General features: G+C 41.8%; 1 protein-coding gene and 1 pseudogene across 1 annotated transcript; one reads left to right on the top strand and one right to left on the bottom strand.

Moving 5' to 3' along the window:
* LOC102842273 overlaps positions 1-5,877 on the bottom strand; it is a 23,332-nt pseudogene extending 17,455 nt beyond the window's left edge.
* Positions 5,878-8,101: 2,224 nt separating this feature from the next.
* LOC102841894 (histone H4-like) lies at positions 8,102-17,611 on the top strand. Its single transcript, XM_006870700.1, has 2 exons — positions 8,102-8,243; positions 17,595-17,611. The coding sequence occupies exons 1-2, from the start codon at positions 8,102-8,104 to the stop codon at positions 17,609-17,611; spliced, it is 159 nt and encodes a 52-aa protein (XP_006870762.1).
* The last annotated feature ends 639 nt before the right edge of the window (positions 17,612-18,250 follow it).

The following is an 18,250-nucleotide window of genomic DNA, read 5'->3' as shown; positions in this document are numbered from 1 at the left end:
TCTCTCATACTTTGGACATATTGTCAGGAGAGAACAGTCGCTGGAGAAGGATATCATGCTGGGTAAGATGGAGGGTCAGAGAAAAAGAGGAAGACCCCCAATGAGAAGGATCAGCCAGGTGGCATCATTGATGGTATCAAGTGTGGCAGCAGTGGTAGAGTTGGCCTAGGATCAGACATTGTTTCGTTCTGCTGTTCATGGGGTCTCTATGAATCGGTTCTGACTTGATGGCACCTGACAACAACAACAACAGAAGAAAGATGTCAGTTTGAGGACTAAGGAGCACCTGCAAGACATGATATTTTCAATCACCTCATATATATGTGAAAGTTGGACAATGAATTGGGAAGACTGTAGAAAAATCGATGCATAAGAATTATGGTGTTGGCGAAGACTATTGAAAGTACCATGGCATTTCAGAAGAACAAACACATCTGTCTTGAAAGAAATACAGACAGACTGCACCTTAGAAATGAGGATGGGAAGACTTAGTCTTTTATACTCTGGATTATTATCAGGAAGGATCATTTCCTGGAGAAGGACATCATGCTTGGAAAAGTAGAGGCTCAGCTACTGTTGAAGCTCTCCAACAAGATGAACTGATACAGCAGTGGGAATGTGACCATTGTGAGGAGGACTCAGGGTGGGTCACTGTGTGTTGAAACAGACTCAATAGCATCTAACAGAAGTGGAGGATGGTATGTCACTTCCTCAAAGAGTTGGAGATAGAAATCCCATACGACCTAGCAACCCCACTATTTGGTGTATATTCTTAAGAAGTAAGAACCACGACGCGAATAGATATATGCATACCCACGTTCATTGAATCTACTCACTAACAACAAGACGGAGCTAGGCTAAATGTGCATCAGTGGAAGACTGGTAAACCAACTTTGCATATACCCACGGTGGAATACTATGCAATTTTGAAGGATAAGGACTCTGTGAAGCACCTTCTAACATAAATTGTTGTTGTTAAGTGTTGTCGAGTCAATTCCGACCCATAGTGACCCTGTATCAGGTTTCTGAGAAGCAGCTGGTGAGCTTGAACCACCGACCCTGCAGTTCAAACGACTTTGCAGTCTGGCGCATTAACCCACAGCGCCACACCTAGACTCCTAAAGAGTGGTGGTTATGTGCTGTGGAGTTGGTTCTGACCCACCATCATACATGATATCCTTCTCCAGTGACTGGTCCCTTCAGACAGATAATATGTCCAAAGTATGATAGATGAAGTTTGGCCATCCTGGCCTCCAAGGAGCACTCTGGCTGCACTTCTTCTAACACAGATCTGTTGGTTCTTTGACAGCCCATGACATTTCAATATTCCCTGCCAACACCATAACTCAAAGGCATCAATTCTTCTATGGTCTTCCTTACTCACTGTCCAGCTTTCACATGCATATGAAGTTATTAAAAATACCATTGCTTGGGGCAGATTCACCTCAGTCCTCAGGCTGACGTCTTTGCTCTTCAACACTTTAAAGAGGTCTTGTGCAGCAGATTTGCCTAATGCAACACGTCATTTGATTTCTTGACTGTTGCTTCTGTGATTGTTGATAGTTGATCCATGTCGGGGACCTGCCTCAACAGGGAAGTTTGGTTCACGAAGTAGGGAGATCTGGCGACGAAAGAAATAGAAACAGAATGTACACAAAGACGCAATGAGAGAAAAAAAGAGACATTCCAAAACCAGAATGGATGCAAAACCGGCAGACCGACCCTGCATGGCAAGCAGCATGGCCCTGCAAGCAGTAATGCATGCAGGGTCCAATCTGCATTCGTCTTATTTCAGGGAGGGATTTTACACAAAGGAAGAAGGTGATTATTAAGACAGGGTACAGAAATGAAATGTGATTAATCGTTCAAAACAGGACACAATGATTTACAGGAACAAATTCTAAAATATACATCGCAAATTGTCTTAATAATCTAACATTCTTAGTTTTCAAAAAATTCAAGCAAACTGTTATAAATTACTTTTTAGGCTTAAATCCTAAGGCAGAGACGTTTTCGCAAGGCTAATTAACATACCTATAGCACTTAATCTCTAATGGGAAAAGGTGGAAAGGATTTAAAAGGTCTGAAGGGAGTCAAGCTGTTTCAACTACCTGGCTTAAGCTTTCAGGAGGAAGGAGAACATCTAGGTTAATGGGTTACACCTGGGGAAAGTTAGAGGGGGCTGCCACTATTATTCTTTAAACAATACTCCCGGAATTTACCAATCTACTTTGAGTGAATACCCTGGGCAATTCTCTCCAGAGCCTCCTTGCATAATCCCAGCAAACCTGCCTTTGGAACTTTTATTGCCTCGGTTTTAGAAGAGGCTTTTGTTTTAATATTGAACATGGATATCAAGAGCTCATGTATTAAGTTAATATCAAACATAACTGAATAACTTGATAAAGAACAGTTTTGACATGCTTGCCAGGTGACCAGAGCTTGTTCCTCAGACAGATTTGTTCCCAGGACCTTACACACTGCCAACACAGTGGAGACATTAAGAGAGGCACATAAGAAACCATTTTCTCAGAAGCTACAATTACTGGAGTTAGAAGCATAGAATGAATAATAAGACCAAAGAAAATTATACAGAGGTAGCCCACCAGTGAGTTTACAAAAACCAATGAACCCGGGACGTCAGGAGGTCACTTCTTTTGGCCCTCAGGGTCCCTGGCTAGCAATCCTGAGTGGGGCCTTTGTGTTGGATTTTCATCCATGACACAGGGCCTCAGCATCTCAGTGCTTGCGGTCCCCAACAGATCCAAGAAGAATAAAGTCTTTGACAACTCCAATCTTGTCTTCATTGATAAGAATGTTGTCGATTGGTCCCGTAGTGGGGATTTTTGTTTTCTTTACATTGAGATACAATCTATACCGAATGCTGTGGTCTTTGATCTTCATTAGTAAATATTTTAAGTTCTCTTTACTTTCGGCTCAGTGAAATTAGTTTATCACATATGGACAAATATTCTATGACACCACTATTGTAAAAAGTTGAGAAAATGTTTTCATCTAAAACAGACATTCTTTGACGGTTACTAGCAGTGGGAACAAGAGCTCTGGTAGCGTAGTGGTCACAAGTGGGGCTGTGAACCTCAGGGTCAGAAGCTCAAAACTACCTCTGTGGGATAAAGATGAGGTTTTTCTGCTCCCGTAAAGGTTTACAGCTTCGGAAACCCTATGCAGGGTCACTAGGAGTCAGAATCGACTCCCTGGCACACAGCCACCACCAGGGAGATAAATTCCCCAGTTAGAGGGTTGTAGTTGTTGTTAAGTGCCCTTGAGTGAGTGCCCACGCATAGGATTTTGGAGGCTGTAAATCTTTGGGGGAGCAGAAAGCCTCATCATTCCCTTGCAGGGTGGCTGGTGTGCTCGAACTGCAGACCTTATGATTTGCAGACCAGTGCTTATCCTACAGAGCCACTGGATTCCCAGTTAGAGGGTCGATATGTGTTAATGTGTATGATCGAGGAGACAATACATACCAACACTAGTAAGGTATACTTACTTGGATGGCCAGCTATTCAAGATCCAAAGGGCAGCATTCATCTCAGGACAACTTTCGGAGGGCAGGGTGGTAGAATGGAAACAGGCTCAGAGGGAGGAAGTGGGATTTCAGTGATATTACATGGAGGGGATTGCAATGTACTAAAATGAACCAAAGTGTGTGATTTGTCGAATATAAAAATAATGATATGTTCTATAAATGCTTTACTCAATTTACAGTAAACAGTAAAAATATAAAACAAAACAAAAAGATAACAGGCAACAGTAAAACCCTGTGGAGTGCAGGTGTAATTCACAACACCTGGGGTTGTTTCAGTCCACACTGGCTCTTTGGCAATGACTGTGCAACGTTAGTTGCTAGTTGATGTCAGTTGATGAGTATATAGAAATTGTACTATTTTCATAAGTCCTCTGTAAGTCTAATATGCATTCAAAATAATCAGTTAAAAAATTTTCAGTTGTGTTATAGGCTGCCAATTGTCTAATCAGTATCTTTTCATCCTTCTTCCTTGTTAGCAGAATGCTGAGCAATACTGTGGCTTCCTGGCAGATAGAAATGGCCATCAGGAGAAGAAGGCAGTTTGTGGAGTGGAGCTCTGCCTTTCTCTTTCCAGTTGCCTGGGAACCAGAAGAGTGACTGGAGCCATCCTTGTTTCCAGATGAAGGGACAAATGACTTCAAAAACTTTATAACTGGCATCATTGGAGTCTAACGTGAACAGCGGTATCTGTCTATCTGTCTGTCTCTGTATGATTCAGTCACTGCGGTCTAGTCTCTATATCCAGAGAGCACAATTTCTAACTGATAGAGCGGGGGTGCAGTGGGGGTGGTGGTGCTTCTGTTCCTTCTCAGGTCCAGAACTGAAACAACAACAACAAAATACATACAAGTCAAGCTCCCTTTAATATGATTCCAAATCCAAAAATATCCTGTGAATGTCTGTTATTGTACTATCCAAGTAAAGACTTCTTGGTCTTCCAAAAAGTAGATTGTGAACTACCTGAAAACATTTTTGAGGGTTATTTAACAATTTTACTTATCAATTAAAGTGGGCAAGGCAATCTAATTTTGCAGTCTCAACAACAGGCCAGGCCAATCCTGGAATAACCGTAACAACAAAGATGAATTACCCTGTACAGGATAGTTATGAGTCAGATCCAACTCCACGGCACATAACCACCACTGCCACCACCACCAATAATACAAATGAAAGTTGCAAACATTGGCAATTTGTTTTTCAGTACCCTGACTTGAGGCTCGCTGTGTTGTTATATGATATTGTCAGGGCATTCTTTTGTGGGTGGAGTGGGTAGGGTTAAGGAGTGAGGGTTAGGGTTAGGGTTATGGCCTAGGACTTTGTTGGGTGTTATGGTTATAGTCAGGAGCAGGGTTAGTGTTAGGGTTAAGTGTTGGCTTAGGGTTAGGAGTATGGCGTGGACTGGTTTTTAGGGGTGGTGGTGGTGGTAAGCCTGGTAGCATTTCCAACTCATAGCAGCCCTGATCAGGGTTCTGAGGCTGTAAATCTTTACAAAGCCCAGTCGTTCTCCTGTGCTTCACCAGATGGACTCAAACTGCCGAACTATGGTTAGAAACTCAACGTGTTACCCACTTTTTAAATGATTTTTTCTTGAAATCTATTGATTTCTTCTTGGTTTGGAAATTGTGTAACTAACTACATTATTCCTTCCTTCTACTTTATGCGTTTTTGTTGTTGTTGCAACTGTATCTCTGGTTCTTTATTTCCAGTCATGGAAGCAACAGTCAAGAAGTCAAATGACATATTGCACTAAGCAACTCTGCTGCAAAAGAACTCGTTAAAGTGTTCAAGAGCAAAGATTGATGCTTAGTTTGAGGACTAAGGTGTACCTGGCGTTTCCTATCACCTCATATGCATGTGAAATTTGCACAATGAATAAAGAACACTGTAGAAAAATCGATGCATCAGAATTATGGTGTTGGAGAAGAATCTTAAAAGTATCATACACTGCCAGAAAAAACAAACAAATCTGTTTTGGAAGAAGTACAGCCAGAATGCTCCTTGGAAGCCAGGATGAGGAGGAAGATTTTGTATCATATACTTTAGACAGGTTATCAGGAGGGACTGTTCCTGAAGGACATCACACTTGATAAAGTGGGGAGTCAGTGAAAAGAAAAAGATTCATGATGAAGTGGAACGACACAGTGGCAGCAGCAATGCGCTCAAACACAGCAACAGTTGTGAGGATGGTGTAGGACTGGGCACTGTTCCCTTCTGCTGTGCACAGACAGGGTTGCTGCGAGTTGGAACTGATTGAATGGCACCACCAACAAGGTTTGCTTTACTTTACTCACTTCTATGTCTACATTGAGTTCTGAGTGATACTGCATCGTAGTCTCAGATTGTTGTCTGCTATTGTTGGGTCTCCGTCCCAAGAACTCCCTTTAGTATTTTTTATAAGGTTGGTCTGTTTTTTACAAATTCTTTTAATTTATATTTATCTGAAATGACCTTGTTTTGCCATCATAATGCTGGACGTTTTTGCTGGATATGTGATTTCTTCATTTCAGAGCTTTATATGTGTTATTCTATTGTCTTCTTATCTGTGAAATTTCTGCTGAGAAATCAAAGTTCAGTCTTATTAGTTCTACTTTGTTGGTAACTTTTCATTTCTCCTGAGCTGCTCTTAGAATTATTTCTTTGTCTTTGGTTTTGAAAAGTTTGATTATAATATGTCATGGTGTTTTTCTTTTGGGGTCTAGGTTGTTTAGAGTTCATTTAACTTCTTGAATGACTATCTTTTTTTTTTTTTTTTTTTCCATACAAACAAGATAAGGGTTTATTGGTGGGTTTACTCTCACTTATAAGACAAGGGTCTGCTGGAATTCTCCACCCCAGGTGACAAGACAAGTCTGCTTGTTTTAAGCACTCTGTGTTTTTGTGTAAAACCCTGTTGTCCTGCTCACTTTGGGGTCAGAGTGATTTGGGACTGAGCTGTCACTCTGACCACCGGCAATAAACTTTTCTCTTTAAGATTTTTGGGTTGAGTTCTTTCTGACTCTCACTGCCGCAACACCACCAGGACTCCTCTCTCAGTGGTAAGGAACCTTTTCCCACCAAAATGTGCATCATTCAAGGGCCATACAACTCAAAAATTAGCCTGCTATAATTGGTCAAATACTTAATTAACTCGGTCCTAATTGATGGCTGAAGCTACAGTTGCCTTGGCAGGGCCAGATTTCATGTTCTGATTATTAATGTTTCTTTTGCAGCTCTTTCTCCTTAATTTGAGTTGTGCACCATCAACAAATGAAGGTCCTGAAACCTTTACTGCATGCAGGTCAGTACGGTCAATTCTACGGACATTGCCATCTTAAAGATGACACGGCTTCATGTTCCCATTTCAGCTAAACAGCAACAATTTTTAGACTCTTTACAAACTAATGTTTTAAGTTGCCAATATTTTAAATGAATCATCTAGTTAATAAAAAAATATATATGCTATTATATGTGTTTCAATATAATTGATTCCTTTGAAATCCCATATATTTTGTTATTAATTTAAGTGTCCTCTAGTAGGTTTGACTCATAACACCCTCCATAGGACTTCCAGGCTTTTGAAATCTTTGCAGGAGCAGAAAGCCTCGTCGGTTGCATGTGGAGGGACTGGTGGGCTCGAACCACCGGTCCTGAGGTTTGCAGGACAGTGCTTATCCTACAGAGCGCCACTCATATATTTTAGGTATCTTACTATGTTTTTTGAAAAGGAGTCTATGTAGGATAAGCACTGGACTGCTAACTGCAAGCTATTGCAGGGTTAGAGGTTCAAACCCACCAGCTGCTTCGGAAACGCTATACAAGGTCACCATGAGTCACAACAGACAAAACGACATTAACAACAATTCTCTCTCTCTCTTTTTTTTTTAAAGGAATCTGTATACAAAAAAAATAATCAAAACAGAAATGTGTGCGAAGAGAAGCCTGCACATGCAGCCCCCGTCCAAACGTCTGCTCCTTCTCTCACTGATTTTTAGAATGGAGACTCTCCCGGCTTCATTTCCTCAAGGAAGGCTTGAATCTGAAATTAGACTCGGCCTTCTCTGCTCTTGGGACATCGTGTGCACACTTCCGCTGGTATGCTGAAGACGGTCTATTCCAGTGATCACTTTGCTTCCCATTCTCGGGTCCAAAAGCGTTTGTTAACTCGGAATCTGTTGGTGATTTGCGCTGACCTTCCCTGGCTTTAGAAAGTTATTTGTTAATAAAAGGTAATGTCTGAAAAAAATAAGAATATTGAATCGTAAAATTAAAGTGTGACGTTAAACAGTAACACAAACTGTGTTAATGTCATTTTAAAAATTGATATCTTTTTCCACTCTGTATTTAAAAAATTATTTTTCTAACTCTGGATATAACCTGTGAGTCTAAAAGCAAAGAACACACTGTAGTACACTTTTCCTCCAGGGAGGGCGCCCAATCCAAGGCGCCAAGAAATAGCGGATCTTGTATTACTGGTTTTCAATCCGGTCCGAAAGTTGCTTATAAAAGAAAGGAAGAGCACGGTTTTCTTTAGATCTGCCATCTTTCAGTAGTTGATTAGTTACGTCTGGTTGCATGAACGGAGGTAAAGGCTTAGGAAAAGGTGGCGCTAAGCGACATAGGAAGGTTTTAAGGGATAACATCCAGGGGATCAGGAAGCCAGCTAGCCCTAGTTTAGCACACCGCATCTCTGGTCTCATTTATGAGGAGACGCTTGGTGTTCTAAAAGCGTTCTTTTTTTATGTTTTAATGTGAATTATGTGATAGTTTACATGGGAAAACATTAGTTTTACATTGATCCTATCATATATCCTTTCATTGCCATGGTTACAATCCCCTCCATGCATCATCAACCAACCAAAGGGTATACACTACAAGCCTGACCCCCTCCCCCTCTCTTCCCCCAGTCCTCAGCACACAGCCCTTCTCCTTTTCTGGGTCTAAAGTCCCCAGCTGCTCCATCTCTCCACATCATCTTCTCTGCCTCCATCTCAGGGGTCACTGCTTCTCTGGGTAGGGTCTCACTCTCCACTCTTCTCCCTTGATGGTCCCAGGGACCTCCTCTCCTAGACTGCAAAGTCAATCACTGCCCTCGTTTTGCTACAAAACCTCAACCTTTACATTTAATGAAGATCTTCTTGTCTTGATGTTAGGAATGTTTCCTTCCAAGAACTCTTGGACAATATTCTGTATATTTTTTTGTTTGTTTTGTCTCATTTTGTTCTGGAATTCCAATCACACATACGTTTTGACTCTTGATAGGGTCCCACATAAATCTTAGGCTCTTCTCGGATTTTTTTTTTTTTTTTAAAGCTTTTAAAAAACTGAGTGATACTTTACATGGAAGAACATGGGTTTTGCTCTAAACCAATAATATTTTATTCTATTGCAATGATTTCAATCCCCTCCACCATTGGTTAACAGTATTTGCCTCTATACCTTTTTCACTTTTTATTTTGATGGGCACAAAAACACTCAGGCATATATAATCATTTAAACAACCCAAGGGCACATTCAGCCAGTCAGCCTCCTGGCTTTCTCTTTCCATGAGTCTAGAGTCCTCAGTGTCGCTGCTTCTCTGGATAAGGTCCCACATTCTGCTCTTGTTCTTCACCTTTGGTGGTCCTAGGGTCCTCTCTTGCTGGACTATAAGATTAACTCCTCTCCTCTTTTTTTACACAACTTCTACCTTTACTGTTGTGACAAATGCAATTAGTCATGATATAATTACTCACTATGTTGTTGTTGTTGTTAAGTGCCATCGAGTCGGTTCCGACCCATAGTGACCCAGTACAGGGTTTCCAAGGGGGTGATAGAATCAAAATAATCTTATTCCCATCTCCTTTCACGAGACCCAACTGAAGATGAAAAGTATTCAGTGGGGTTTCTACTTCATCAGATTGTTCTCTTCTTTTTTTCTGATTGTTCTACAAGCAGATGATTATTGAGAGATTTTTCTTCAAGCTCAGTCATTCACCCTTCCACTGATTCAATTCTACTTCTTTGCTCTTTCAGCATAATATCTATTTCTGAACCTCAGTGTTAATTTGGCTTTCTAATCACTGTTTCTGTATGTTTTCTGTTTTTAATTTATTTTGTTAGTTTGTTCCCTGAATTCTTCTATAGTTTTGTCAACGCTTTCCTTGATTTCATCTGCAGTTTTCTAAATCTTTTTCTCAATCCTTTGAAGGTGCTGAAATAGCATTCTTTTGTTTAAAAGTAAGTAGTTCTGATACCATTTCTGGTAATACATTTTTGACTCTGTATTTTAGTCACTTGTTTGAGGTACTCCGTCCTGTATCTTTGTTTGAGCTGAAATTGTCTGGGTTTTTTTTTTTTTTTTTTGTGTGTGTGTGTGTGTGTTTGTTTTGCTTTATTTTTTGAAAGACATTATGGTATTGTGTTTATATTTAATTGGTAAATTATAGATGGGTGTGTTCTCAGGCCCTTACCACCTGTTTGCTGGTGGATATGACAGAGACTGGAAGTGTGAATGCAGTTTTCTGGTCATTGTGTAGCATAGTCCAGGGCGGGTTTACGCAGCCCCAGAATCAGGGCTGCTATGGCTGGTGCCTGAGCTCTGGCAGAGTAGAGGCTGTTTCGGAAGGGTGCCACTGGCTACTGGCCTGGCAAGGGAGGGGACTGGCCAGGCATCTGCCTATCTGCTATTTGTCTCCCGGAAGTCCTGTCACTATGAGTTTTGGTTCATTTTTTAGCATTAAAACCTTGTCAACCATTTGAAATGAATTTTTATGGCCTAAGGACTGAGATTGGAGTACTGATGTGGCACTGTAGGATGAAGCACTTGATCGTAAGGTTGGTTTGAACCACAAGGTCAGCAGTTGAAACTCACCAGCTGCTCCTTGGAAACCCTATCTATACAGGGTCACTATGAGTCAGTCCTGACACAATGGTACTTAGCAACAACAACAAAAAGGATTGAGATAGAAATCCAATTTAATTTAGTCCCCAAATCTCTATTCAGTTGACCAATACCATTTATTTATAAGAACATTAATTTCGCCCATTGGTGTTCTGTGTCATTTTAATAATATTCTAGATTCTCATGAGAATATTGGCTTATTTCTGGACTTTCCATCTTGTTTCACTGATGTACCAATTTTAACTGTAGCATATATTAATAGCTAGTGGACCAACAAGAATCTCCTCCTAACTTTTACTTTTCATTTTTTTTTCTGGCTATTCCTATATAGTCATATAAACTCATTATGTTTTTATTGGTATTAATATTGAAATTTATTACATTTGTGTTTAATTTAGGAACAATTTTGAGTCTTCTTGTCTATCATTCATTTAAGTGTTTCATTCGGAAATATTGTAAGACTTTGTTCAGTCGGGCTTTATACGTTTCTTAATTTTATTACCATATATTCAGTCTTTTCTGGTGCTATTTTCAAAGAGTTCTTTTCTTCTGTTATATTTCCTAACATGTATATAAAATTCCTTTGGCATCAAAGCAGTCTGAGTCACGGTAACCACGTGTGTGTCAGAGTAGAACTGGGCTCTATAAGGTTGTCAATGGCTGATATTTTGGAGGTAGATTGTTAGACCTGTCTTTTCTGACCTCCAAACCTTTAGGTTAGCAGCCAGGAATCCTAGTATACAGGGAAACTAACACTTTTATATATTACTTTTGTAATCAAATACATAATAAATTTTCACATTGTTGGTAATAACATTTTAGTTATTTAAAAAGGTGTCTCAGAAATGCGGTCAGATTGTCTACCTATGATGATATTTTTGTTCCATTCTTTATAATTTGTATGATGTGATCTCTCTCTAATTCCTGATTGCATCAAATCTTAGCAGCAAATGTTGTTAGTCTTGCCTCACCCCCACCCAGTCCACTCTCTCATGGTCTACATTTATATCCATTCACACCCACCCATCCATCCATTCACCCACTCACCCATCCATCTACCTACCCGTCCACCCACCCATCCAGCCATCCATCCATCCATCCTTCCATCCATCCATCCACACACCTATCTACCCATCCATTCATCCATGTATCCACCCACTCACTCACCCACCCATCGATCCACCTATCCATACAACCACTCATCCATCCCTCTACCCACCTATCCACCAACACACCTATCCATTCAACCATCTATCTACCCACTCACCCATCCATCCATCCATCCATCCATCCATCCATCCATCCACTCACTCACCCACCCACCCATTCATCCATCTCCCCACCCATCCATCTACCCATCTACCCATCCATCCATCCATCCACTCACTCAACCACCCATCTATCCATCTACCCAGCTATCCACCCACACACCCATCCATCACCCACCCATCCATCCACCCACTCACCCACCCATCCATCCATCTCCCCACCCATCTACCCGTCCACCCATCCATCCACCCATCCATCCATCCATCCATCCATCCATCCATCCATCCATCATCCACACACCTATCCACCCATCCATCCATCTACCCACCCACCCATCCCTCTACCCACCACCCTCCCACCCATCCATCCATTCTTCCATCCACCCATCCATCCATCCATCCATCCATCCATCTATCCATCCATATATATATCCATCCATTCATCTACCCGCCCATCCTTCCATCGATCTTGTTTACCAATCTACCATCTACCTGTATGCCTAGAAGTCCATCTGTCTGTTGTTTTTTTATCTGCAAAGCAAGCTAGAGTTGATTTATTTGTTAACCTGATTGGTTATTTAGTGGAATTAACTAAATAAATTGTTTTAGTTATAGTTGTTACTGTTAAGTACCGTCGAGTCAATTTTGACTCAGTGACCCTGTACAGAGACAGGATCTTAACACATTGGCTTAATTAAAAATAGAATAAAATAAAAATGGGCAGGGTCTTTGTATTTCATTCTAGTTTTGAGATGTGATTGACAGTTATTGTTGCTAAATGGCATCGAGTCAGTTCCGACTCCTAATGACCCTGTATAGAGTTTCCGACACTTTAAATCTTCAAGGGAGAAGAAAGCCTCATCTATCTCCCACAATAAGAATAGGTATTTGCTATTAATGAAGATGTTGTTGTTGTTGTTAAGTGCCATCCAGTCAGTTCTGACTCAGAGACCCTGTTTAGAGTTTCCGAGGAGCAGCTGGTGGGTTTGAACTGCAAACCCTGTGGTTCACAGTGCAGTGCTGACCTTACAGTGCCACACCAGGAGTCCATGAATGCACTAGTGTGTGTATATTCCATGCTCTAGTAGGCCCTAGACAACTCTCATATAATACGGTGCTCCTATGGGTGTAGAACTCTAGGATTCTTTTTCTCAAGGCCAGAAAGAAAAGAGACTTCCTTTGGTGTTGATTGGAACCATAAACTAGAGCACATGGGAGGAACCCATTGTTCCCATTACTGTCGTGGTTAAATTGGGTACAGAATTCCTTATTTCATAAGACTTTCAGCACCGATATTTCACGTGTGGACGGTGCCTCAGGCATCCCTTATATGACAGGCACTGGATAAACAACAATAACAGTGATTTTTACAGAGCAGAAGTCTGATGTTCCTTTCCGATCAATGGCATCTTGGCATTCTTTTCTATTATGTGGGAGGGTGTCTTTGTTTTATCACCACATCTTTGTAGCTTTTTATTTCTATGTACCAGCACTCCATTTGCCCCCAGAGCTCAGGATTTGTGTCTCTCTGTGTCTGTCTTTTGTCTCCTGCATATTTTTAAGCTTCTAGTCCTTTACAAATTCTGGGTTCAGATAACAGCATACATGCAATGCGTAATACATTTACGATCTGGTAAAGGAAGGTAGGCAGAGGATGAAGCTCTGTATATGATTAAACTCATTTTCTCTGTATTTTTCTCACTTGAAGTTTTTTTTTTTTTTTTTATCAGTTTCTTCTTTATCACTTTGGGAAATAATATAAAATGTGATTAGAGCCTTCCACAATCTGGGCTGTGTTCCCAGAACTGTTTTTATTTAGCGTTGCTGTACTTGGGTGATGAGATGTTTGTGTCTCAGCACTGAGCTTTTCAAGTTACACTCTATTCAGGAAAGACAGTGCATCTACTTGTTGTTCAGTACTGCCCAGGTGCTGACGGCTCATAGTGACCCTGTACAGGGCTTCTGAGGAGAGGCTGCTGAGTTTGAACTGCTGATGTTGTTGTTCAAATCGACCTTGTGGTCCAGTGTTTATCTGTTTCATGGGGGGATCGGGCCAAGAATTTTGCTATACACCTTATGTAAAGTATTTTCGATGGAAAATAGTTCAATAATTGTTGTTGTTATGTGCTGTGGAGTTGGTTCCGACTCATAGTGACCCTGTACAGGGTTTCTGAGGCTGTAAATCTTTACGGGAGCTGAAAGCCTCATCTTTCTCCCATGGAACAGCTGGTAGTTTCAGACTGCTGACCGTGAGGTTAGCAGCCCAATCCGTAACCACTACGCTACCAGAGCTTCTTAGTTCACTAATGGTGACGTATTAATCACCATGTCATAACATGCCTGTCATTTACCGTTTTATTCATGGCTCAGATTTATTGTGAATTTACGCTGCAGAGCATTGCAATATCTCCAGGACTTAGCACGACACTCTCATAGTAGCTCCTGGTTCCTTTCCCGACTTCTGCTTTCTTCTTTCTTTCTCCTGTTGTCCAAGCTTGCTCACTCTTCCTCTCTGCTGCTCTGTCTGTACCAGTACTATCCTTCTCCCTCCCTTCCTACACTCATCATGTGAACTTTGAGTGTGCTTTGAGATGGAACGATGCATAACCAATAGCGCCGGAGTTCTAAGTTAACTGAGAATCAGTAAGCTAGGAATAACGCGCTAAGCTCCATGTGGGTACTCAAGTTCATGGACTGAGAGGTGTGTGGCATGAGCAGTAACTTCTCAGGACCTCAGTCTCCCCCATTGTGCAATGATGGAGTGAGACTAGAGGATCTCCAGTGTTAACATTTCTATCAAAGGCAGGCTTCAGGGTTTGTACTGTATGACCTCTTGTGTGCCAGTTCTGTATTCTCAAGGTGGCCTGTTGGCGGTTTCCTCTTTGTTGAGCCTCATCAGTAAATGACTTCTCAGTGTCTGTTGACTTTCTCATTTGCAGCTGACTTTGGGAGTTATTAACCTTTATTTATATTCCTAGAGAAGATTTATAATTTCCCTTAGCACACCTGCTTTCACCATGTTTTAACACTTTACTGATGGACTCTCATTTCCAGAAATGTGAGTTAGTTTTCCTCTCCTTCTCAACTTCCTGCCCTGGCCAGGCCATAGGTGACAACGGTCCCTATTCTTCTTGAGTAAGTGTCATTGCTGTGTGTCTCTCTAATAGCAGCCCCCCACCCCCACCCCCATCTGTACTGGCGTGACCCAGCTCAAGGAATGTCTCTGACCCCAGGCTGATGACAAAGACTCGCTTCAGTGTGCTTGTAGCCTAAGCACTTAACACATGCTTAATAAAGCCTGACTCAATGAATGGGCTAGAATTGATGACAGTGAGATTAGCTCCCTTTCACCTTTGAGTCCACCTGGCTCTCCTGTCCGTGTGAGAACTGGATGTAGGAAGTGATGTTCCGGTGCCTGGATTCTCACCCCCAAGGAGATGGACTCTGACAATACATCTGACACTTAAGTTGCCTTCTTGAGCTTCCCTGGGCAGTAGGACTTGATTTGTAGGATTATTTCGGTAGGATGAATACATCTCCACTGTGAGCAAACTTAACTGTTTGTTTGTTTGTTTGTTTTATTTATTAACTCTTTATTGTGACTTGAGTGACAGCTTACAAAACACATCATCATTCCTATATTCAAGGAATCCTACACTTGGCATCATTACAATGACTACAATACACTCCACTACCGTCAGTTAGCACTTGATTTTCACCTTCTAGTCACTTTCTTCTGTTCTTCCCCCTCCCACCACTTGCCCTGCAAACTTCATAGAAAGTTTCATTTAACAAGAAAATATTTTCTTAACTTTTTACAACAGTGATTTCACGCAATAATTGTCCTTTTGTGATTGACTAATTTCATTCAGCATAATGTCCTCCAGGTTCATTCATGTTGTGAGGTATTTTGCAGAATTGCAAAGTTTTCGAAAAATAAACTTAAAAAAAACCCCACAAAACTATTGCAAGTGGAGGTGGATAGATTATGGGTGGTATTTCTCATCAAGTTCAGGGACCATCTGTGTTTCTAAGGACCATCTAATGTTGTATGGAATAGGTCTTAGGAATGCTAGAAGGAAAATAGCCACCAACGACAAGGACCATCTGTGAAAAAGAGGAGAAGTTTGGTTTTTAAAAAGAATAATAAAAACGCAGCGATTAAGAAAAGTGATTCAGGAAAATAACTGGTTATATAATTTCTTATTATGCTGCATTTTATAGTTTGTAAACCCTTTCATAAACAATATTTATCAAAACCTGTGAAGGACACTTTTCTATCCCAGTTCCACAGAAATGCAGGCTCTGTGAAGGAATGGATTCATTTCCATTCCTCTGTGTATTTCCAAGGGCAGTGTCTGATAGATAAATACAAGAATATCCATAGATTATTTTCTCATAATCATTCGAAGTTAGACACAACCCAAAGGCTGATCCTTAGGAAAATAAATCAATATAAAGCTATAGCGTGGTGCTGTGGGTTAATGCGCTGGACTGCAAGGTCGATGGCTCCAATTCACCAGCTGCTCCTCAGAAACCCTACAGAGGGTTGCTATGGGTTGGAACCGACTCGATGGCACGTAACAACAACAACAACATACAGCAAACAACAGCAACAACAAAAATAACAAGAATTACTGATGCATAGTGTTAGGGTCCGAGACCACCACCCAATAAGGAGACCAAGAGACAAAGATAATGCAAAAGCAGGCGGGCTTTATTCAAGCTAGCATGCTAGGGTCGAGTGGCGGCTGGCAGTGTAGTGTTCAGCAGTGTTACAGCAGTGTTACAGCATCAGCTCACCAAAGCTGGACCCCAAGCAATTCACAAACTGCACCTTATATAGGGTTTTGGGACACACCATGGGAGGGGGATATGCAAACTAGGATTACAACTTTTACCCAATGGAGCATTCAGAAACCGCAGGATCCAATAGATTTAAACATAACATCACATAAGTGACCTATAGTACTAAGACTTTTTCCAGTCCTACCGGCCTCATCTTATCTGTTACCTGTTCCGGCCACCTGGCCTGTGAGTCTTCAACTGTGACCGTTTTATGAGTGTGCTCTTTACCCTGCATTTGTGTCTCTTGAGCCATTCTGTTGGGGACTTGCCTAGCCATGCCTGGTTGTCCTTATGTCCCGGCCTGAAGCAGGTCTCAGAGCAAGCTCTTATGCCTGAAGTGGGGATTCTTGCTCTGAGCCCTACTTTCAGCCGCCCACTTTTATTCTCACAATAGGAGCATGTGTGGATCTCACAGAATCAATGAAGCAAGATAAAAAGAATACTTCTTGTATATGATTCCATCTACATGGCGTTCAAGAACTACAACGCTGATGTTGGTAACAGAAACCAAGTTAGGGCTTACCTTTATGAAGACACTCACCGACCACGAGGGGCTTGGAGGAGCCTGCTGGGGTGCTGGAAATACTCTGTACTTCATCTTGGGGCTGATTACATAGATGTAGACGTTAAAACACGTTGAGGTTGGAGTAGATACTGTGTGTGCTACCCACGTGCCCACGCCAGAAACCAGCTGCTTGGAACGCGGGCTTCAGACCGCTCTCAGCTGAATTCAGCTCTAGATCATACCCTTGGCTCTTGCTTGAGGTTCTGCACATCTTGGGGTGAGCATCCTCTACTGTCTGATCAGGGCCCTCCCAGTTCTGGAGCTCCAGGAACGAGCTAAGGTGCAAAAGTCCTTTCAGCACAGGCACGATGGACTTCCTAATTTTCAGAGCCCAGAGCAAACTGTAAATATGGGGCTTTTTCTTCATAGATTATTAAGAATTTCAAAATGGTGACAGCAGAGCATGATACATAGCAGGGGGGCATGCCATGAGGCAACTGTACCCCCAGATGTCAGTCTTGGGAGCCAGCCTGTGACTCTCCATCTGGTGTCTGCTTTCTACAGGCCACCCTGACAAGTGAAGGAGGAGCTTCAGATGTGAGCACTTCATTTGCAAAACAAGAGCAAAGTAATGCAAGGAAATGCAAGAGCTCCAGGTAGACTGAACAGTGAGCCCTCAGGGATATCCACATCAGAACCTGCAGAACCTGTTAGTTCGCTGTTTTTATGGCCAAAGGAATTTTGTAGATGAAATTAAGTTACAGACTTTAAAATGGGGAGATTATGCTGGATTCTTTGAAGAGGCCCTAAGTATCACAGGCTCCTATGACCAGGAGGCAGGAAGTGGGAGGATTTGAAGATGGAGAACAGGACCATGAGCCACAGAATGTGGGTGGCCTCTAGAAACTGAACAAATCCAAGGCAATAACTTCTCCCTCAGAATGCTGAAAGGAACACGGGCCTGCTGATTCGGGCGTGGAGTGCAAACCGCAAGGTCAGCAGTTCAAAGCTACCAGCCACTATGCAGGAGAAAGACTTACAGCAACCCTGAAATGCATGTTTCCGAGGAGTGACTAGTGGGTTCAAACTGCTGACCTTGCAGTTCAAACTGACCTTTCGGTCCAGTGCACTATCCTGCCGTGCCTCACCAGGATGTCCATACAGAATTACAGCCTTGTCAGAACCAACTTGCCCGCACACCACCACCAATGACTCATTTC

This window comes from Chrysochloris asiatica, unplaced genomic scaffold (genome assembly GCF_000296735.1).
Source record: "Chrysochloris asiatica unplaced genomic scaffold, ChrAsi1.0 scaffold00148, whole genome shotgun sequence".
In the NCBI taxonomy this organism is placed as follows: Eukaryota; Metazoa; Chordata; class Mammalia; order Afrosoricida; family Chrysochloridae; genus Chrysochloris; species Chrysochloris asiatica.
This window is presented reverse-complemented; position numbering and strand designations above follow the sequence as displayed.

Coding starts and splice junctions, on each gene's coding strand:
- LOC102841894 (XM_006870700.1), top strand. CDS start 8,102: ATGAACGGAGGTAAAGGCTTAGGAAAAGGTGGCGCTAAGCGACATAGG.